The 23,908-nt window shown below is 39.5% G+C and overlaps 1 protein-coding gene across 1 annotated transcript in view; it reads left to right on the forward strand.

Moving 5' to 3' along the window:
- The window catches only part of WNT7A (Wnt family member 7A), a 39,647-nt gene extending 19,313 nt beyond the window's left edge, over positions 1–20,334 (forward strand). The window contains exon 4 of the mRNA XM_076345921.1: positions 15,909–20,334. Coding sequence (XP_076202036.1) covers positions 15,909–16,388 — 480 coding nt within the window. The 3' untranslated portion in view covers positions 16,389–20,334. The remainder of the gene's footprint in view (positions 1–15,908) is intronic.
- The last annotated feature ends 3,574 nt before the right edge of the window (positions 20,335–23,908 follow it).

A 23,908-nucleotide genomic window follows, 5' to 3' on the forward strand; every position in this document is an offset into this window, starting at 1 on the left:
TGTCAACAGATGTGTTGAGCGCGTAAAAGCAACAAGGAAAATGCTTAGCCCTGTGCTGCACCTGCAACACATAACTGACTGAGCCTTTTCCGAGGTTTCTTGCCTCGCTGATAAGAGACCAGGAAAAGGCCTCCTATGCGTCCATTCCCGTAGGAAGATGGGGAGCTCAGTCTGTTGGCAAGTAGGTGCCCCTTGTTGACAGTGGCAGTAGCAATTCTGACAGACTTCAACTGTAGCTGTTTAGACCCCTGACAGATGAGGTTGGTAGACATGTGAACATGGAGCCTGGCAGTGGAGAATGGGGCAGAGCAGTGGCACAGCTGTAATGGGGATAACCATGCCTAAAACACCGCACAAACAATCTTCAGCCAAAGCAACACACAGCACTTCCACTCACAAAGCAATAGTAGTCTTAACAAATGAAAAATGCGGCTCCACTGCTAAAATGTCACGTAACATCTAGAAAATCTGGTGTTAGGTGCACCAAATATGCCTATGTAGAATGTCCTGGTAGATGGCTTGCTTAAGCCATCTTGCTTAAGCTGTACAAAATTTTGCCTAGATTAAACTGGGCAGAAGGAGAAGGTTTAGAAGAAGGTTTATACACGTAGCTTGTGCCTCACTGTGACCAGATAGAATATGTAAAAAACACTTCTGACAAATCTCACTGACATGGCTGTAAGGTACAGGCAAAGAGAAGGACTGTCCACCCACAGACCTGGGTCCAGTTATAGCAGGTTATCTGAGGTAAACGCAGTCCTGTCCCACCCTACAGTTCCCGTGCTTCACAGCCCTCCTGCTCAGAGTACCTCCCTTCTCTCCAAGCACTCCAGCCTCAAGGCCTGGCACCACAGCTGTAGTTCAATGCAATTAGAAAAGGAGTGTTAGATGCAACAAAGTCTTTCTTGGCAACTTCATCACCACTAGTTTGTTGGGGGGCAGCAGGATTTCCAGAAAGGCCAAGCACTGAATTTGGAGGAAGTCCAATTCACTGAATGGGAAGACTCCCATTGAGGTTGGTGGGACCACAGGACCCAGCTGAGTGCTTCCAAAAACCCCATCCCTACTGAGTGTTTGCAGTGCACAACGAGACTCTGCTGGGCAATTTCCTAGGTGTGTAAAAAAATATACATCCTGTGCACTCTTACAGTATTTTGTTTATATTTGAAAGGATCAAAGTTCTATTTTATGGCTTTCCTACTTTTTTTAGATAGTAGTCTTAAAACAAGTCCAAACTTGACAGACAGGCTCTGCATCTTCTCAACAGCCCAGAGTAAAGATAAAGGGAACATTAATGTTGGTCTAAATTATGAGAGGGAATTGGACTGCACAAGAACTGTAATCCGCAAGAATGAATTTTCATTCCACTTGTCCTCCACTTTCAGCTAATCAGAAATTGTGATACATGGTCCTACTTGTATTTTGGCTTTCAACTCCCTCCTATATCTTATGTGGTTGAAAACTGAATTCCTGATTTACACTGAAGATTAGGGAATGATAAATGCTATCACTTACCTGCAGTCGCAATTTTAGAGGATTCTGGCATTATGAGCAAAACATGCATTTCATGTATATGATTACTAGAGCTGACAATCTGTCATGCTGCTGACAAAGATAGCTGAGACCGAGGGCCAGGTTCTGTTAATAAATAAAAAAGATCTCAAATTCCAAATTTAATATCATGCACCTTTTATAACTGAAATAATCAGATGCTTGCTATAATGATTAATTTGCTCAGCAAAGCCACTGGCTGGGTCACACGTTTCTGGACATTTTCTAATTTAATTCAGTCTTTCTCTTTGGACAGTTAGCAACATTTCCCAGAGGGCATACGCTTGTCATTCAGTACTTGGAGGGGAACATCATCTAGACGAAAGTAGTTGCTGTATAGATTATTCAGTTCTCCCACTGTTTTCAGCACCTTTGGATGGGACCCTGGGTAGAGTCTTCAGTGTCTCTCATGTTGCAGAACAAAAGCCCTCATTTCTAAACAAACATTACTGATTTGAAACAAATGCAGCTATCACAAAGCATAAGCACTTCAAAGTAAATACGTGCTATGTTTGGGTACCATAAAACTTATGTTGATCATGTAATAAAAGTAGTAAGAAAGAGGGAAAACACAGCACCTATTAACCTTAACTCTGACCTATGAACATGGCTGTTTTGCCTTGTATTATTTCTATTAACCTGTGCTTTTTGATGTTCTATTGAGAAATTAAATCAGAATCCAAAAGTTTTGAGCTTCATGCCTAAATTTGGGCCTAAGTTGTTGCAAAATTTTCAGAAATAGCTGACGAGCACAGTTCTGCTTCTCCTGTATTCCCCAGATGACATTTGTCAAACTTCAAATTTAGGTTTCCAAACCTAAGACTGGTTTACTTGCATAAAACTAGACACTTCTGTCTCCATATTTTAGCAATTTTAGCAAAAAACCAACAGAAGGCAGGTATTGGTCAAGCTAGCAGGAAACTAATGGTTAGGCCAGGCTGTTCACTGAGAACATTTTTAATACACATATGGGCAGTGTTTATACTACACATAAAGATTACACTGAATTATGCTGGAAATCTTGCACTGTGCAGACTCATTCATTGCATCTCTGACAAAGTATACCCATTCATTACGTAACTCTAGGTTTGCATGGCTGAATCTCTGCTACCATGCTGTGTCAACAGGGACAGAAATGGGTATCTTCTGCAGTTACAACCCAAACCTCTAGAGTCTGAACTGAAAGTATCTCCAGGAACGTTTCCAAGAGCCTTGCAATGATGAGTCAGTAACATGAACTCAGTTACTTGGGCTAAGCAGAGATGCTTGGAACAACACATAACAGAGGTTTTGGTAAAGATGAAAGTTAAACCAAGGTTTGGTTCAAATGCTTTGTGAGACACTTGGTGGCAAACTCTGAAGTCATGAAGCCCTGAACACCCACCAAAAGCAATAATTGCTAGCATTTGCTGTACAAATGGAACAGACTTTTGCTTTAATGGAAAGAATTTCCAGGTATTTTGAAGTAAACAATTAAAAAATCGATTAAATGAAGAACAACCTTTTAGTCCAAGGACACAAACAAGGCCTGTGTTGGTACTGGAAGAATGTAGAATGGATCTATTAAAGGATAAGGGTTTCAGGTAATTGCAGAGAGGATGCTTTGCTCATGCCCAATTAGTGCCAAAAGGCACTAGTATTAATTTGCATTAGAACTGGTTATTGAAATGACCCTGAGCCTTCCGGTACTTAAAAGTAAGCTGCACCTAATGGACTACATTTGGTCCCCTGGGACAAACAGAAGGAAAGTGTCAGTATTCACAGACTCTAGATAAGATCTAAGCCAACATCTATTGCTAGTGCTCTAGCAATAGGTTCTCTTGGTAGTGTCAGCCGGTGGCTTACGCTAAGGAAACTAGCCTTGCCTTAAGCATACTAGAGCTTACACTAAATATAAGACCACACACAATTATCAGTACAACCATGTATTCTCTTACAGGGCTATTCCCACATGATTGAGTCATAGCACATACGGTTATCTTTGGGTACATAAATCCTGCAGTCATAAAACAATTAACTATGGAGATGGCACAACAGTTAGCATGTAAATAAAGAAGTTCAATAAGGAGTCAAGAATATGTGTCCAAAAGGCTTGGATTAAGACCGTGGTTAAAAAAGAAAAGCTCCAGGAAATGTAAACAGTGGAGATGCTCTCCTGCAAAAGCATGTCTTGCAGGAGATGGCAATCTTTGTTTGTGAATTGCCCAGGATCTAACAACACTAGCGTTCACGCTGCCACCTGGAGTATTTATAGGATCTGTATCCTCCCTGTGGTCTTTTATTTCATAGAAGTTTCTTCAAAATGTCTACCCTTTGTCATATTTGGTTGAAATTACTAAAAAGGTGCAGCCTTTGCCAGTGGGACATGAGAAGATAGGAAGGCAGAAGGGAGACAGACACCAAGTGAGCACTTAGGCTTTGTTTTCTCAGGAAATCAACCTGAGAAGTCTGCCTTGCTGTAGCTGGAGCAAATTTAGGCTAAAAGGTGTAATCGAAGTCTTAAAATATTTTCCAGAACATTATAGATTTAAATAACTATGCTAAGGAATACCTTAGCATTAAGATTTTTTTGTAATTCTATTTAACAGAATTAAACATTATATTAAGCTTCCTCTTAAAGAGAGATTTATAAAGTTAATATCTGATTAATACATTAAATGTGTGCTGAAGACATGCATGGTTTCTTTTATTGATGGGTTTATGTACTGGTGAAACTGGTGCTTAGAAGCTATTGTTACAGGCATCCTATGACCTTCTGAACTAAAGACCTAGAGCGATTGGTTAAAACATCAATCTTGATATCAAGACTCATTTATATATGGCTTATAAAGAGGAACTATTAATGGTATTGTTGGATGGTGATACTTAACTCATCTATGAGTAGTAAACAGGTAGATCTATTAACAAAGAACACTAGCTATGTCTGGTCTGGAGGGTGAGCTGACTGAGGGGAATCACATGCCTCAATACGGTGCACCTTAAAGGTGAATTTCTGTTAATACGTGACTGCTCACCTGCAAGACAAAAACTTCAACTATTGCTTAAAAATACCTGTTAGAATGAAAAGGAGAAAATCTAGTAAGCCAGGTAAGTAAGACAGAAAGCCAAAGAGGACTGCTTAGACTGCACTAGGCATTATGCATAAAATTAGGAAATTCCACTTTCTTCTGTATAGGAGGAAATTTTCATTGACAACAGGCCAGAAGATCCTTGTTAAAATTCTTGGCCTGGATACGGGCATGCTGATCTTGGCAGCTGCTAGGCTACAGAGATAGGCTCTGCTGGTAGGATCTTATCTCTGATAAGTGGAAGCTATTTGAAAACATGGAAGTGTGGATCTATTGTCCCAACTGCAACTGGAGGGGGAAAACTCTTATGTATAAAACTTAATTTGAAAGTCATCTTTGTGGAATAATTATTCTCACAAGAATATTACAGTTAACACCAAAATCATGTTACTTTATGATAATGTGAATATTTTGAGTTGTAAACACCAAGTGTGTGGAAATATGTTCACGAAACACAATGTGTTATTGTGATCAAGTTTCTGCCTTATGATAACTAAACTAATTGCGTGCTGATTAGCTGGAGGAGTAGTGGGAAATTTCTCTTAAAATGACAAGAATAGCTATCACTTTCCTGAGCAGCTGTCGCTTGATGTGCCAGCACGGTGATATCTCAGCCAGGGTACAACCACCCTTGGCAATGGGCTTGAAGCCTCTGCCACAGTCTAGGTTGTGTTATTTCTGCAAAATAGTGTGGCTGAAGGGAATGGAAATGAGTTTGAGACAGCTCAGGTGCTCTTTCCTGCTGAATAAATGGTAGGTAGGCAGAGCGGGCAATGGGTACACCTCCAGTGTCATTTACCAAGTTGTGAAAAGCATGTTAGGTATTAGGATTGAAGCTTAAAGACGTCTCTCTGTGAATCAAACATGAAGATACCTGGTGCTTCTTTCTAGATCAAAGGAGTTAATGAAGAAGTTAAGCTAAGAAATACTGTGTTTTTACAAAGGCGGCACTGAAAAATTAATGTAGAAGCACTTTGAAATCACCTAAAAAGCTTGACAGAAAGGAAAAACATCCTTTGTTTACTAAAACTTGGAGAACTAAAATTTATGTAAGCTTTTCAGCATGAGAAATATGCCTTGCATAGTATTATTTGCTGAGTACCTAAGGGTTAACTCTCATAGTTTGGTATGCAACTAAATGAACCTATAATTAACTGTGTGTGCCTATTGGTTAAAAATGTTTGGAAGCAATATGAAGTGATATTATTTTGCAACTAGTACTCCTGCCAGTACCTGGCTTTATTAGTTTAGCACAAGAGGTGTTTTCTGATGAGTTGTCTGGAACAAGTAAGACCGTTCTTTTGGTTTCTATCACTCTTTGGAAACTTTTCCCTCGACAGCTTAAGCATTTGTCAAAATGCTCTACCTGTTTGCTCCCAATTCTTTACTATACAATGCCAGCACCACTTCATTTGAGTGCTTCACTACCAGTGGGGAGAGTTACACGGAAGATGAAGTTTAGTGGGAATGAGTCAACCCTGTACCATTCCTCTCTCTGTGTACATTAGCTGTGATGAGGATGAATTCCAGTTGTGTCATTTCCTGTTTTCCCTACTTTTTTTTACGTGAAGAATGACTCAGGCTCCATGACATGGCCCAAAGTGACGGGCAGCAATGGCATCCCTGCCTGAATAAACCCCAAGACTTTAATTCATTGTGTTCCCGAACTGAGGAATGTAAATAAGTTTTAGTTCATCTTACCTGGGAGTACTTCCAATTTCTTCAGAAATAGCATGCTAAAATATAAACTATAAGCACAATTACTTTCTTTCTCTCTTTTTTTAAAAAACCTACTCCATCCTACATTTTAATGACAGCTTGATGCATTGACATTTAGAAGCCCAGAGTATGGATGAAGATCAGTGTCCCAAGATCAAAACTAAAAACAGACACATTGGACATAGGATGCTAGAAGAATTATATTGACTTTGAAGAGGTCCAGGTCGGCAGACATCACTCAGTTAAGATTTCATTGGCTTCATTACTCTGATCCATACATTGACTGCAGGACTGAGCTCCTAGACTGAAGTAGGGATTAGGGAAAATGATGTTTTTAACAATGGATGTTCGTCATCTTTTTAATACATGGCAAAATATCGCACAGATCAATATTTTAGAGAGGCCTGTTTTAGAAGCATCAGTATTTTGGAGTGATTTTTAATTTGTGACCAGAATGTAAAGAACATAGATATGATCTAAGAAATATTATGTTGGTAACATGGCCAAATCCAGAAAAATTGCTGTCTCATTTTCTTTGTAAATTGTCTTAGAGTCAGTGAACACCATGTTGTTTCTTCATTTTCAAAACTGCTTCATCATCACGTTTTATTCACTTCTGGCATGAACATGCTATCCAGTATCTTTTTGGAGAGGAAGATACGTACTATAGAAAACTCATGTAGTGATAGGAAGGTAAACTAGATAATATAACCAACAACTCTATCTGTAATTCTGTAACACCATCCCCCTTTCCAGTCTATTTTAGCTTCATTGTACAAAGTGCCCAGGTAGGCCAGACAGCAAGACTATTCAGTATTTCACAAACTAAAATCCATCATATCCAGTGTCAGTTTTGCTTGGACAGCAGCAAATAACAATCCTGGATAAATTTTCCCTTAATCTCACAGTCCCATTTCAGTAAGGGGCTAGGAAATCACACTTTCAGTTAAACAAATACAGAATATAAAATAACGTGTTGAATGGCTTTAAGACAATTCAGCTATATTCCAATAATAGCGGGTGAAAGCACATTAAAAGAAACCAGATATTTTTCAGAACTATTTTTTCCAAGCTCTTTTTCATGGCTGATCTTTAAACTTCCTACATGATGACACTTACTTGGCACCGCATTGATCCAGTCTAATCTAGGTGATAATAGGTCTCCCAAGAGTTATTTTTTAAAAACAAGTAGTTTATCAAACACATTGACCGTTATGTTTTCAAATTATTTCCATTTTTTTCCGTTAAAATATTTTCCTTGCTTATAAATAGAAAAATCCACAAAAACAAAATGCAAGACAGACCAGTCTTGCAGACAGATGTACCAAGGAGCCATCACAGCAGTAACCCCTCAATAAACTGTCAAGCCAACTTTCAAGTACTGAGCTTTTGTCATTAGCAAGTCAGAAAACAAGAGGTCCCACACCAGGAACCCCCCAATCTCACAGCCTATTTGCCATATAAAACTTACCTAAGCATTAGTTTGGTAATTTGTAGTTGAGAAAAACTTTTAAAACAGGACTTCCTGCCAACAGGAGGAAGGGTGGGTAAGAAGGTTTTGTATTTGATATGACACAGAAAACTTTGTCACTGACCACATCCCTTAAGAGTATACGAAACTCAACCTGAAGCTCACAGTTCCAGTTCAGGAATTAGTGGTTTCGATTTACATTTTGATGACCAGAGAGGGAAAGATGAGGGTGCAGGTACTTTCTCTCTGGGGAAAACTGGAATGTGTTCATGAGAGACGTAAAAAGGCAAGGAATCCCACAGACTAGCTTGCAGCTGTTATCAGATATGATGGAAAAGGGAGGGGGTGAGGGAGAAGAGAATACCTGGCATGAGACCTGCTCCGAGGAGGGACTGTCTGACGTGGCAGTGTGGATGTCTGCGTGTATCATTCCTCTCAAATCCGTATCAGATTTTGCTGAGCTATTAACATCAGGTGTTGCCACATCATGCCCACTATCTCGGCAAGCAGTATCTTGATGAAGATAAATAAAAACTTAAGAACCTTATTTGACTTTCACGGGCCATGATTAGATTTGCAGAGCTGCCAGAGAAAAATATTGAGGAATGAGCAAGCTAGATACAGACTCTGAGCCACATACGTGGAATCCACTTTCATAGCTACTTTTGCAAAACTGAGAGGGTTTTGGCAGAAGTTTATCCTAGGAGCAGCTATGGCGGGGTATAAGGTGTTCTCCGAGAAGGACCCCTCAGTAACAGAAAGCTGAAGTATTATGACACCTTGTTTTATTTCACATAGCAGTTCCTACAGTTTGGAAAAAGGCAAGGGTCATGCCTTATGGTTTAATTTGAGAAGAGCATTATTAGGTTGTGTGAGAATCTGTCTTATTAAATCTCTTTTTTAAAAAACAGCGATGTCCTTTTTATCCTAAGTCCAACTGTTCTTCAAAAATAACAATTATGAAAGCATCCCATGTCATTTATTTTCTAATGCTCTTTTGTTTTTTGGTCCCCGAAGTGGTGATGAATTGATTTAGTACATGGCAAGTCATGAAGGTTATCAGAAGTATAAGAAAAATATGTAGGAGAAAATATTTTTTGCTGCATTCCTCTCAGCTTTCACTGGCCTTGCTCTCAGACTTCTGTGTTCATTTGCTATTCTGCACAGTGCTAGTCATTGAATGAAGGGTACTAGGTTTTCTGTCCTCTAATTTAAACAATCTAACTTACCCAGGGAAAGAGAGGAACATCTCATTCAGTTTGCGTGTGCTGACAACGGTGCGTGAGTACTGTGACCATACTGAAAGACTAATATTTTTTTCCTTTACTCATTTGATATATTGTGGAAATAGAAGCTGCATTTAGAAAATAATTACTGCATATGGTCAACTGTTTTAATAAAGCTGAAGTAAAGGGCAACTAATATTCCAGGGCAGAAAGTATAAAAATAGTTATGGAACTCTATAAAGTGCATATAAGAAATGTTAAGACCCTCCTGCTTTGTGGCAGCGTAGAGAAAAGCCAGAAATAGTACACAAAAGGTTAAACTTATGAGAGCACAAAATTTCTGAAGTCTTCATTTTTAAGGGTATCGTGAGTTAGAATATAGAAAAAGTGTTTCTGCTCTTTAAAATAGGTTATCCTTTATTGAAGGTAGATGGTGGTATTGGGAAATACCACCCATCTGCGATGTTTCTAGCATGTCATTTATCAGCACTCTCTTGGCTGTCTTCATAATTAGTCCTCAGACCAGCATGTCGCCTGATCTTTAGACATCTATTCCGAGGAAAGTGCAATGGTGATTTGATTGATGTAGGTCACATGCTGTGGTGATTTCCCAGCCATTCTTTATTTGAAACAAAAAATTTCTTGTACTGAGAAAAATGGTTCAACCTGCCAGGGGTAGTAGTATTTCTGGGATAGTCATGGCTCACAGTGTGCAGTGTATGGAATTTGTTTGATACTGACTTCAGATATTATTCTTTTGCACAGATTTACTAATCAAAAACATGAGAAAAAAAATCTTTTGGCTGTGCTTAATAAGGTCTTCATAGTATGTTCAACTGAAATATGAAAGACTGTCTGGAATGAATCACTCTTAACATGGGACACAATCAGTTCCAAACTCATCCACAGTTAGTTTGCCATAGGATATCAATGCAAAATATGTTATGTTTCTACAGAACACATTTTACAACAGCTCTATTAATATAGTTAGTGAACATCCACTGATGGGAAATAATCTTTTCTGTTTCAATATGCCTTTGCTAACTTTAAACTTGCATTTGGGTACTTTTTTATTATGCTGTTTCTCACATTTCTTAAAGATTTCATAGGGTTTGTCTTTAACAGCATTGTTTCTTCTTTTATGCTCTCTTGTGTTCATTTTTGTTTTCCAATGAAAAAGCACCAAGTATTATTTCTACTTTCCTCAAGTTTCAGAGCTCTGGTGTTAAGACAGTCCTACACGTTACTTAAACAGTAGCATCCTTTTGAGATTACTGTCACACTTGAATAAAACAGGTGGCAGAGTCATTTCCTGGTCATTTTAATTAGACATTGTCCTTTTACTGCTTGTCAAATCAATCTTACTTATACATCCACTGCCCTTTTCAATGCCTAGTCTTACTCTAGACCTCACTGCCAGTTGCTCTAGATATGATTTGGTTCTCAAATGAGTTAATTTGTTGAAAGACTAAATATGACATGGCTTTATTGTATTAGCTTAAAACAATATTTTTACTCAATGAATCCTTCTTCAAAAGCAAAAAACATATCTCTAACCTAATTCCTGAAGTTTGAGGAGCTTTGTCTTATAGCTACAATTGCCTCTGAAAGTAATATAAATCATAAGTCCTCATCTGCCACAAGCTGAAAGGGGCAGGTTTGCATCTGTCGGTTGGGCTCTCCAGCCCACAGAAATGTCGTGACCACTCTCCAAGCCCTGCCATGTTCTTCTCCGGAGTGAAAAATTCTCTCTTGTTTTGCCAATAGTTGTCTTTTCTTTGACTTATAGTAAAGGTATGTGTGCAGGCACTTGTAGGAGACAGGTATTTCCTGACCCAGATGATCTGATGTCAGACAAAATTAGGAAAGATTTTGGCCTTGGTGGGATAGGAATCAGTGTCTGTTGTCTCACTAATTACATCAGCTTCACATGTGGACCGGAGTCTTGAGTTATTTCTGATGAAGCAATAAGGGGTCCCTGGCCTCAGGCACTATGGTATTGGCAGTGTATTGACTGTGAGGCAGGATTTAATTTCTATGGGAAATCCCGTTGGTGAAGGAGAACGCACTGGAGCTGTGATGGTCACTGTATTTCACGCTGTAAGTCCTTCAGGACAGCTTTGGCATCGAGTGCTTTAGCGTTCTGGTGACCAAACCCAGGGCTGTGCAGTTCCTGACCCCACGTGAGTGGGCATGTGGGGTCCCAGACTGCCCTGGCAGATGCGTTTGGAAAGTCAGCTGACTTTAGATGCTGGAAACCCAGGGAGGTACAGACCACTGACTAACTCCGGTAACAGAGACACTGAGCTGAGAAAACTCACTGCACGAGGGTTACCAGTGTTTCTGAGCACACCAGCCACATAACAACCTCTCCATTTGCCCAGACCCGAGCACCCACAGCACCCATCCCACCACCCAGAGGGCACACCTCCGACGCAGCTGCAGGACAGCAGCGGCAGCACTCGTAAGCAAATGCCACTCCAGTGCCAAGTCGCACCAGCCACCACTTTCTGCTGGTTTCACTGGAAACCAGAACCGTTGGCTCAGCCAGTGCCCAGCCGGGGTACCATTACCAGACACCCCTGCTCGTCGCTGCCCACTGCAGGACCACAGTGCTGCTACCAGCCCATGCAGCTCCTGGGCTGCAGGGTTCTCCAGAGCTACAGCTTGCCACCCTCACATGACGCACCCTACGCATTCTCTGCAAAACTAAAAGCGAAGAAAAAACATGTTAAGTTCCTAATGGCAGTGCCCAAAGGTACTATATATGAAGATAACATCAACAGAGAGAGCCAGCGCAAGTTCTCTTCACGCAACTATTTCCCAGAGGCTAATGGCAAGGGGGAGAGAGAGAAACAAGTACTGACAGTTTACTGTAGGAGCTCAAAGAAAAAGTGGACAAAGCTAAAAGAACTCCAGCTCTTTGTTCGCATTTAATCCAGTTCAGGGCATTCACTGGTGCATACAGATTTACTTTCCATGGCTGACAGAGCTGGATATGGTCATCTGGTAAGAAACAGAGGATCTAGGATTTAAATTTTGTGCCCTTTAGGCTCTTACATATTAGGAAAAGTTAGTCTATAACATATATAAAGTTTTAATCTAATGTAAAAAGTGTGAGCTGCTGGCTAATACCTTCAAAGAAACAAATCCTGATCTTGAAAGATGAAGAACGCTTTCTGTTTTTAACACAGACCAAATTTTTAAGGGGTAGAGCACTTCTTTTGGCTCACAGAAACCAAGGGAGAGACCGAGGACTCCTGTGTCTACCCAAAGAATCCCCTATTTTATTTTCTTCCTGCTCTTTTCAACTCTCGTCTTGAATTTATAAAGGCACTGATTTATCAGAGGCTACTAGAATAATGTAACAGTATTAAAATATCACCGTCCACATATTTTAATGCAAAACTAAGAGTCCAAGCACCTGATATCACAGTACAATAAAACTATCAAATCACCATTGCAGGCTTTTGCTTTTGCTGAGGATAGACGGTTCAAATTACATGTAGCCTAATTTCTAAAGGCTATAGAGTCAATTCATCTCTGGCTGAATTTGCAAAACACCACATTGAAAGACAGCACCAGCGAGGAGGATATATATACAAGAACAGAACCAACAAAAGGGTTTGTGAGCGAAAGGTAGAGCGGCTAGGTTAGAAAAGGCAGAACTGGAAGGGAAAGTTCAATTGCAGAGTTCAGTGGACCCAAATTAGGCAGATGTGTTAAAGTGATTTTAGCACAGTGTATTGGAAATGCACCCCCAACAAGTGTGAAGAGAAAAGGGAGGGTTAGCCAGTAAATCTTAGGAAGTGCTATCTAAAAAAAAAATGAGAACAATAAACATGGCACAGTTTTAAAAGATAAAACTCTCATCCCTCTGCCCCCTCCCGTCCCCCTCCAAGTCATCTAAGAAGGACCCCTAGTACTTGGGCTCAACTAGTATTGCTCAAACTTCTCATGTTCAGACAAAACCAGACCTTTTTATCCTAACTGCTCGTGCCCAGCCTTAGCCGAGACCAGAAAAGCAGAAGTGTGTTCTGGTTGGCATCATGTCACCAGGAGCAGGAGACCAACACGTGACATGAGGCCGCCCGGTTGCTGAACTGCTCCCGCCGCTTGCTCAGCTCTTTGCAGTGGAACTACTCATTCTCTCAGAGATTGCTGGCTGTAAATGGGATGTTAATGAAATAAACCAAAAGGCAATTTAAGCTATTTAACTACACTTCAGGAAAAAAGCCCTACCTGGGTAGATGACACTAAGCCATGATGTATTTTGTATTAATGTTTCAAGTCAATTTGGCAGATCCTGATGGAAGGTGAGTTAGAAATATTTTGTTGCAAGTTTGAACATCGTACCAGGATATAAGGCCAGCCACTTGAACAAGAGCAGTGATTGAATTAGGGCTGAGAAATGTATCCCTGGCTAGTTTCAAATTAAAAAACCAGAGCTTTTAAAAAGGTACAAATGAGACTAAAAGAATTTATGTTATTTTTCCGGTTTCTGTGCTATAACTCCTTTTCCGTCTCCTCATCTATCTTCTAAGTGTACTACCTTATGAATGAGTGAGCAATAAAAGAAGTATGCAGTGGCTGAGAGAGAAACTCAAGATAACAAGATAACGCAAAACATAAGCCAAAGCTTGAGCAGAACTGCAAGTTAAGATGTAGATCTAAATATAAAAGTTTCTCACATCTGAGTTTTAGGGCAGTCATTAGATAGTTTGCATGAAAAACTAATTCAAAAACAGTAGCACAAAATGTGACCTAATATATGCAAAGTTCACATCTCTCAAAATCTTGGACCTATACTTTCTAGGGGTTTTAATCCAGTCTTCAGACCACACGTGCTGACACTTCACTCATAGACTAAAATAAAAATAAAGCTATTTTAATGCCTTTGAAGTCCCAATCTTCATTGAAAAGGGGCAGAGGAAGAACAATGAGTAAAGCAGCAGCTACAAACTATCCTAAGGTTAGGCAATAGCAATTACTGTGCCTAGGTGACACAGGGACAGCCTCAAGACCAAAAGGTATGAGAATAATAAGCTACGATGTGCAGTCTCTAAATTACTTGTTTTAAGGCTGCCAAGAACAGGACAGAGTTGTGTTCGCCAGTGTTAGTGCACTACTTACAATCTGCTAGCTGCACAACTTAAGACGTGCTATTTCTCCTTGCCACCCCCAGTTTATGCTGAGATTTTAGACCTGAAGTCGCAGCACACATGTCTAGCCTTCAAGCTGGACTTGGCTCCTTCAGTGCAGGCTGCCATTTTCAGCAGCAGCCGGTGGAAAGGCAGATGGTGTCTGCATGGTAAGTTTTCCAAACACCCGAAACTGAATTGGGGGGTTTATAGCAAAGGGTTAATTCAGATTTCCATATCACTGACTGACCTCCAGCCTTCCAGGCTGCCTAGGTTTGGGGCTGCACAGATCAGCTGGGGATTCTCAGGGGAAAAATTATGTGGCCACTCCCTGAACCCAGATAATGCCTCTGGTTGGGTTTTCCACTGCTGGTATCTGCCAGGTCAGGCAGAATTTAATAATCAAAATTATTATGTTCTCTTTCAAGCAAAGACCAGTGTGAAAATAATTGCTGGAATTAGGTGTGTTTCCTAGCATTAATCCAAGGTAGCTGCTAAGTGAGGTCAGTTATAGGGCTCAGGACAGACAGCGGGGACTAAACTGGTCTCCAGTTTTATTTGGCAAAGACTGGGTTGGTAAACAAAAAAGATACAAGGATACAGTTTCAAGGGATGTGAAGGTTGAAGGGAAGATGAAGCTGGTTATCTTCATAAGGAAAGTAGTGACAACTCAGGCATAAGCATGAGAGACCACTACAAAGAAGAGAACATGAGACAGGGTGGAGCAAGCCTTGACGTTTAGATGTTTGAGACGCTTTTACAGTATCAAGGAGGTAGAAAATTTTGAGCAAGAATTGATGACAAAATATGAAACCAATTCCTCATCTTTACTGTTACCGTTTATGCTCTAAGACTGACCTAGTTTTCTTGCAAAGTAGCTGGGGCATTTTGTATGCTTCATTATCCACGTGAGAGGAGACAAAACAATTCAAGCCCTCCAGAACGTGCAAAGAACTTAAGACTATGGTATATCAAAATAATGCTTAGATTTCCAAATGGGAGCATTAACTTGCAACATTTAAAACAGATGATGCCCTTGCAACATTTAAAACAGATGATACCTGTATGAATAAATGATCATCTGCTCTACTCTGTTGATTGATGTGAGACCAACAGGAGGATAAGCATTGGTAGAGTTTATCGGCTTGTTCACATCTTGCACCAGCTTATGTCATTTTCAGGTGCAAGAACTGAAATACAGTTTATTTTTGAACCTCTGTTTACAAAAATCAAGTTCCAGTACCTATTGTTGAACTTTCAAAGCATCCTGCATGTGGCATTTCATGTAAAGGTGTGATTTTCTGCCAGTTCCTAATTGCACTGCCATATGCCAAAAATTGCAACAACAGACAAATCTGAAGCACCGTACGATCATATTGCAAATGAAAGTGAAGAAAAGTTGTAGTTAAGGAGGGTCCCATTTTACCTTTGGTCCATGGGCTATGAAATTAGGCAAAGTTATCTTCCTTGCTTAACTCAAAGTGCAAATGGGGAATCAGCTTTGCAGGCAGGATTCAGTTGATGCTGGTGAGCGTTTGCTACCTGGGACAACAGAGTCACCAGGCAAGCAAAACCCACAGCTTTGGTGGGAACCTGGCCTGTGTCTGGTGGCAACTCATGCTGGAGAGCAAACCCATCCGTGACTGTCATTCAGTATGCATCAAATAACCTTGTTATTTTGAAGAGGCTCTAGCTTGTATTAATGCGTCATTCTTTGTTCTTCCAAATACAGATTCTGGAAGAAAACATGAAGTTAGAGTGCAAGTGCCATGGGGTCTCAGGATCCTGTACCACTAAAACATGCTGGACAACCCTGCCTAAATTCCGGGAGCTGGGCTACATCCTTAAGGACAAATACAACGAAGCTGTTCAAGTCGAACCAGTGAGGGCAAGTCGTAACAAGCGTCCAACCTTCCTCAAAATAAAAAAGCCACTTTCCTATCGCAAACCCATGGATACAGATTTAGTGTACATAGAAAAATCTCCCAATTATTGTGAAGAAGACCCTGTCACTGGCAGTGTGGGAACGCAGGGAAGGATGTGCAACAAGACAGCCCAGCAGTCCAATGGCTGCGATCTGATGTGCTGTGGTCGAGGTTACAATACACACCAGTACTCAAGAGTGTGGCAGTGCAACTGCAAATTTCATTGGTGCTGCTATGTTAAATGCAACACATGCAGTGAAAGAACAGAAGTATATACCTGTAAGTGAGTACGTGGCTGGGCAGGCTGATCATGTCCCTGGCCACGAATACATTTGCACATGCACTCAACGTACCTACGCAAGACTGTAGGAAAGACCTGCTCTCCCAGAAGAAATGCTGATGAATGGAGCCCTCTCTTTTCTTCTCATGTTTCATTGCTTATGTCGATACACATTTCAGACTCTTAACAAAAGTCAGCCAAGAAACAAAAACAAACAAACCCCACCCCGAGCCACCTGACACACAAAAGAGAGAAAAAGATCATCTCAGTTAATCTGCACCTCTAAAGCAAGAAGCATTGACTGCCTTGTGAAGAGACACCAGTCAGAGAAAAATCTCTGAGCGTGGCAATTAACTCTTTGTTTGGAAAAGAGACGGTCAAAAACTTCAGTCTATAAGGAGCAGGGAGGGGTAGGGGAGAAATCCTCAAAAAAGGGCTTTGCACAGGATCTGATGGACAGTGCCCAACGTGAATTGCCCATGCGAGTGTGTGGATGACACGGATTTAGGCTTCTACACTTGTGAAAAGCTTCTGCTGGTCTTGCCCATCTTACCACTTCATACCACTTGCTACAGCGAGTAGAACTATTGAAGTTTTCTGTAGACACTGCTTTATCTGCCTATTTTGTGTGTGTGTGTGCTGCAGATTTTAGCACAGGGATTTGGGACACTTGGGCATAATAATAGCAATATTTAACAATTTATTCAGATAAAACTAATATTAATTTATTTAATTAAAAAGAACTCTACCAACATTTTTGGAACTATTCTGCAATTAAAGTAGATAGCTGGCTTTCTTTGTGGAATAATTTTGTAGAAACAGCAAGGAAAAACTGGAGCTGTATATATTATTCTTAACTAGGATATTTCTATTAGTTGGACTTGCAGGATATGTTCTACAGTACTAGATGTTTAAGTACAAAAGCTGGCATCTTTATATATATGTACATACACAAACACACACTGTTGGATTTTTTTTTGTTTGTTTTTGTTTTTGTTTTTGTTTTTGGTTTTTTTCCTGTTTGCTGCTAGTTGTCTGGAACAAAAGTCAAGCGGTAGGGGTTACAAATCTTTACCAGTTTTTTTTTTTTCTTCAATTAAAGAAAGAAGCATTAATGAAATCCTGTTTGGAATATGCCTAAAAATAAGAAAATCCAGACAAATTTCCATCTTTTGGAAAAATCAACCATAGGATAAGAGAGTATATTTTGTAAGAGACTATTTTTATATAAATATTTTATTTATACTACGTCTGCTTGTTCAACCTGTACTTTTTCTCAAAACAGGCATACAATTTGTAATTCTTAGGCTATTTAACAGAGAAAGGGTAATTAGTTTGTGGACACAACAGCAGCAAGCTGGATAGATTCAGCTGCAATTGGTGGATGTGTCAGAAAGCAGGATGAACTTTCTCTCCGGATGTGTGTACAAACCGGCTCTTTTCCTGCAGCTCAATTTGCAGAATATGCAAAACAAGAACAGGGTATGTAGCATCAATTTTGTCACATGGCTTGAATTCATGATTGGTATTAACGGGATGCTCATTTATCCCATTCAAGAAAAAAAATCCGAATTAGCTTCCCACATGCGTCAGTCATTAAACTGTGGCATTATGACTAGCAATGTGCTGTGTGTGCTGTCAGTTAAACCTCTATATTGTGTTACTGTCAAATTTGATTTTAATCAGTGGAAGACTGTAGACTATGACTGTAAAAACTAGCATGACACACATCGTCTGATTCTCATAGATAGGATACAAAGCTTACTTTTTGTCCAGCTCTTTTTGGTATTTACATTATTCTTTCCCCCCAAAAGGCCAGAGCTCAAAAATCCAGAAAAACATCGAGGCAAATTTAAAGACTACTCACTTGTTTTTCAGAGCCCAGCTAAGCCATTTTGTGTTCCCTTTACGGTATCTCCTTTTTATCACTGCTAATTTCTTCAGATATTTGAGTGGTAAATATTTCTCTGCTTTTAGGATCATTCTGTTTCTCCTGCTTGACTCATTTGTGACCGATAAAAAAATAATCTAATTTTAATGTTGTTTTTCATTGGGTAAGAAACGTATCCCAGCGCTATCAATGGTATTGCATGTTCTGTCTGGGACAGACCAGATTCTTCCCTAGTTCCAGACTACAGGATCTCACGCCTTTCATGAGGCTAAGAGGGGCATCAGTAAAGGAAACAAACCACCATCCAGCATGCAGTGCATTTCACTGACTCCTGTTGATAACAGCAAGCTTTACAAGGAGTAGATAATACAGATATATCTTGTGTCCATTGATCTTTCTGAGGCAAAACTCCCACCTAAGACTGCGAAAACAGAGAGTTTTCTGAGAAAGTAAACAGAAGTATCACAAAAGATGTTGCAAAGTTTCGCTATAACAACCTAACCTTTTAGAACTTGTCTGAATGTGGCATGGTGGTTTTTTTTAACTCACTTCTTGTATATACGTTATCTATGTGAGAACACAAGCCCATGCAGTACCTGATCCTAGCAATGTATAATTAGGATTAAATATACCGTTTCTTTGCAGACCTGCCACTTAACACAAAATATGCAATTCAGACACCAGCATGGGATATCAAAGTAAAATGATTAACATAATTTACTCTCAAACTTACGACTTGTCAATATAAAGCAATATAAAAGCAATTTTTTGGAGTAATTGAGTCACTGCTTTTAGTTCTTCTAAATTCCACACATCAGGAATTGGTAAGATGTAAAATGCAATGAAGTACATACAGTATGGACGTTAATTACAAGACTCTATTATGGTTAAATAATTCAGGTCTAACATTTAATTCTGGAATCGCCTCCCCCCCGTTTGTATTGGTTTTTTACTTAATGAATATCATATCATAGTCAAAAGTGTGTTTTCTTCACTGATTAGTTATTTTACAAATTATTACTTTTGCAGCATGTTTTTACCATAGAAAAGTAATCTGTAAAACTCCTGCTTCCTGTATATTTCAGTATGCAGTGATGTGCAATGTACAGCTAGCAGATTAATTATTGAAGGACAAATATCTTTAAACAGTTTTACTCACAATAATAAAGAACTGGATGCGCAATGAAATGAATTGGGTACACATTTTCCCTATATTTTACAATATTGCCGGTGATCAGTGCATTAATTGGAGAAAATGTTGTTTTGTTTGGTAACTGGAATATTGGTTCGGGAACTGTGAATTAAAGAGCAAGGAAAACCAGACACTGCATTCAACTAGAAAGTATTTGGAAATTTGGCTGTGTCATCTTAGATAGGAGAAACCTGGCCCGTCAGAATCTGCCATGAGTCTGGAGTTAATTGGTCATTCTCTAAATGGGCTTGAATGGCATGAAGAATAAACAGGAGAAGGAGAAAGATTTACGATTTTGTAGATGTTCCTCCCCTCGACAACAGTTTGTTCTTTGTCCTCAGGGATAGAAGAGCTCTGTTTTTACTTGGTGAAGAACCACACAATGGGAGTGAAATGCACACAGATGCAGAACAATACAGCTCTCAAAAGAAAATACATCTTTTCATGTCTACTAACCAAGGGAAGCACTGGATTGCTGTCCACATTAATAACCTAGCTGAGGCTCTTAAAGAAAACATACATTCAAGAAGCAGGAAGAGTAAGAGGAGTAGGAAGCGTAAGAGAACAAGCGCAATTGCAAGTTGGGAAGGTATTATTTATGAAATCTCACTTCCTCATTTGATAGTGGAACCGTGATTCATGGAAATGAAGCAGTTCTGCCTTGGGATTCCTAAGCAAGTTTTAAGGATTTTACCTCTCGGCCTTTTCAAAAGGACAACTAACCTGAATACAATTAGCTTGAATACTCGAAGTACCTGCATAAAACATGAATCAGTCAATGATTAACTTTTCTTTGCCATGTATGCACAAACCTAATGGAGATATGTCTTTCAACAGTGATAATTAAACTGAAAACATCCTTAAAACGTACTCTTAAGTGGCTCATTTGGTAAAGTTATTGTAAGGGTACACAGTTACTTAGAAACAGAAAGTAATGGACACGTACCATCTTACACAAGGCTCTTAATGAACTATCCTGTGGATTACAAAACTGTTTTTAACTGACCACACTTACAAACCAATTTGTTGAATACAGAAGCATCGCAGACTGCAGTCAGGGTGCACATATTCAAATGAAGATTCAGCATAAGTATTTCCGCAACATTTTTACATTTATCATTATAATAGATATCAGGAAATATGCACTGTGAACGTCCCAAATGAGTGTATTAACTAATACAGCTCCCTGCCCCAAACTTGTAACCCCAAGAAGTCAACTGAACAAGAAGCTCTCCAACTCTGCTGTTGGTGGAAGGACTAAACTGCAGATGCAGTGACTGACATGCCTAGACAGGGCTGGCCAAATCTGACTGATACTGCTGCTGTCAGCCGGCAGGGATACAGCCCGAGTCAGGCTTGAATGTTCCAAAACTGTCCACAATTGAACCAAGTACAGGAATTTTATCACATAGCAGAACTTCAGATGACAAAGCTCATCTAGATTCCAAAACATTCTCTCTTAATTCATGGTTATCTCAAATAGTTGTCACCATGGCAAGTGACCTAATTTGCTAACCCAATTCACGTTCTTCTGGTCAAAAGCATACCAATAATTCCTCAAAGGTGGGCATTTTAATCTTGAACAAAAATTAAGGGAATCTTTCCTCTGGAAACAAACAATTAATAACATATGATTAAGTCAAAATGATGAAAAGATGTACTTGGATCTAAAGGACTCCAGGTGTTTGAAGAAGGATACCAGAACTTTGTGATTCTTTTGTCCAGAGGTGATGCTCTAAAACCCTAAAGGCTTCTTTTGATGCTTTGGAGTTTTATGAAATTACTGATTTTTCTGTTTTGTTGTTACTACATATTCATAGATTCATCAATAGCACATACCATGTAATTTGCAATTGGGAGGTCAGAAACAAGTCCCAGAGAAATCTCACTTCTAAGTGTCGCACAATATATTTACTGGTGCTCTCAGGTTCATATAATTCCTTACCTTGATCTTGTATTTTTGTTAGCAAAGTCACTGCATCACATTCTTGTTAGGAAAGATGCCTGCTTTGTAAAGAGGTTTGATATCTCTGGGAGAAGATGAGATTATCTTTACTTTAGAGAAATGTTTCCAGGATTGTGTGTGCACAAAAAAACCAAAAATGAGGTAAAGAGGATGGTATCAAAATTGCACCACTTACCTGTGATTATTAACACATAACCAAGTTCTCTTAGCACAGAAAACTTAACCCTAGTTTTTGTGTTTCCTATGCTAGCTTGCATCCTTTCCCTATACACCAAAAATACGTGTATATATCATACCAGATCCACAGCTGATTTTGTGGTTGCTGATACAAACAATTCGCTAGCAGTACATCACAAGCCCAATACTACCAGCGTAGAAAACCCTATGCACCTCTGATTTATAAGAATGCACAGAAGATTTTCTTGGGAACAACACATTATGCACAACTTTCTGTTACTGCAGTGCTTCACTTTCCCATTTTCACCAGCACGCCTGCCTGCAGCGTGTACATGCTTGTTATTTTATTCCCTCCAAGCCCTTGGAGTTTTAGCTCTCTGTAGAGTGTTTATAAGCTCTCCGATCCATTCCCAGTCACTGGTGGCTTGTGTGTCTTGATTTTGGATCTGTATGTGGGGCTACGATACAATAGAGGAGGAGGAGGACACTCAACACGAAAAACCATTCATCCTCTCTCAGCGTACCTTTAATTTTTCAGACCAATACAAGAAATATGGAATTACTCCAGTCATCTAATGCACCATGTCCTCCTAACTCACCTTTTCAATATTATTAAGAAAGCGGCACTGATGGTTATTTAAAACAAAGTTAAAAAGAGTGGACCAGAAGAGGTGTTCTCTAATCAGCTAAACTTGCATAAGAAATTGTGGCAAAAACTGTAAAGAGACAGTGCTGAATTTTGTTCTTTGTCAGGCAGACTCATCAATATAAATGGGACTTCAATGAACTGTACCATAGATACTGCTTAGTATTATTAGTTAATCACATTTACTCATTTTTCACAACCCTTTTCCAGTCAGTAATTTTTCTTATTCTCTCAATGTTATGGAGCTTGCTTCACTCACACGATGTCAGCAAACACTGCTATAACTATTAAGATTTTACGAATTAGTTTAGCAGATTCCCTCCTGGATCCTTTATGCCATTTCTCCTTTTATGCTGAAATCCTTTTATTATTTCCACAATAAGAGGCCATAAATGCCATAACACTCTTAGCACCTCAATGACAAAACCCCCCCAAACTTATTTTTGGCCCTGTAGAACTTACAGAATAAATTAAATCAAAATCCATTAGAGAGGTTCCTGGTATTGTCCTGAGGGTTACATTTTACTACCACATACTTTGACTCATTCTCAGCAGTGGAGCACAGAGATTCTCCAAGTGATGGCAACAGTATCTTGAAGAAAAGTAATTTTTCCATCAGACTGCTTTTTAGTGTGATCAGAGAAAAGCAGTTCATCAGGCAAGAACTAGTCTAACTAGGAGACAGAAAAAGAAACTCGGAAGATAAAGAAACTAATGGCCTATTATAGGGTGCAGCCCAGAAATGCTTTGGAAAACAGAGGAAAAAACACATACGGAGGAAAATCCCTGAAAAATTCAATGCATGTAAGGCACACCACTGAGTCTACCAGGGAACACAGAAAGGGCTTGGCTAAATGGACAAATTTTAGCCCAAGCTAAGGCTGCCTAGTTGTTACACAGCTCATAGTGCAATTTCATTTGGCTCAAGCCAAATCCAAACATCTATTCCATTGAATCAGCAAGAAACCTGTTTTGTGAGGTGTTTCTCGCGCTTAATTTCTTTCCTAGCAACTTCTCTTTTGCATGTGGGGCTGCAGAAATATGCACTATGGGCATCACATCTGTCCACATACAGCTTATTTTTGAAATGATTTAAATTTGATCTGAACTGTTTTCAACTACAGAGTATATTAAATACCTGGCACCTTGAGAAATAAGTTAACAAGGAAGGACAGAGAAGATACAGTCCGGGTAGTAGTGTTAGACCATAATGCCATCACACAGGACTGGAAGACACATAATTTATCACACACAAAAAAAGTTTTTTCATATATTTAAAAAAAAAAAATCAGGATAATTCCTTTTGGCCTTCTATAATGCTGTGGTGTCAAGTTGTATAAATGTTCTGCACTGAGCCTGGCCTCAGTCAGCCACCATTATCCCCCAAAACAGACAGGAAATCAGGACACACAAAGCACAAGAGGGTTGGCCAGTGGGCACAAAGGAAGTCTGTGAAAGAGTTAGGACTACGGCCCAGATTTCTCAGCTTTTGCCATCCTGTTTTAAGGAACTCAAGCAATGACTGATTTGCCTCCATTTATAAAATACATATCCAGATTTTAGTGTTCTGGAAATGTAGTAGGTTCACTGCGTGTTGTGTATAGCTGAAGTGAGGGGACTCCTCAACCTTAGCATTAAATGCTAAGCACACAGTA

This window comes from Aptenodytes patagonicus, chromosome 8, assembly GCF_965638725.1.
Source record: "Aptenodytes patagonicus chromosome 8, bAptPat1.pri.cur, whole genome shotgun sequence".
NCBI classification, from domain to species: Eukaryota; Metazoa; Chordata; class Aves; order Sphenisciformes; family Spheniscidae; genus Aptenodytes; species Aptenodytes patagonicus.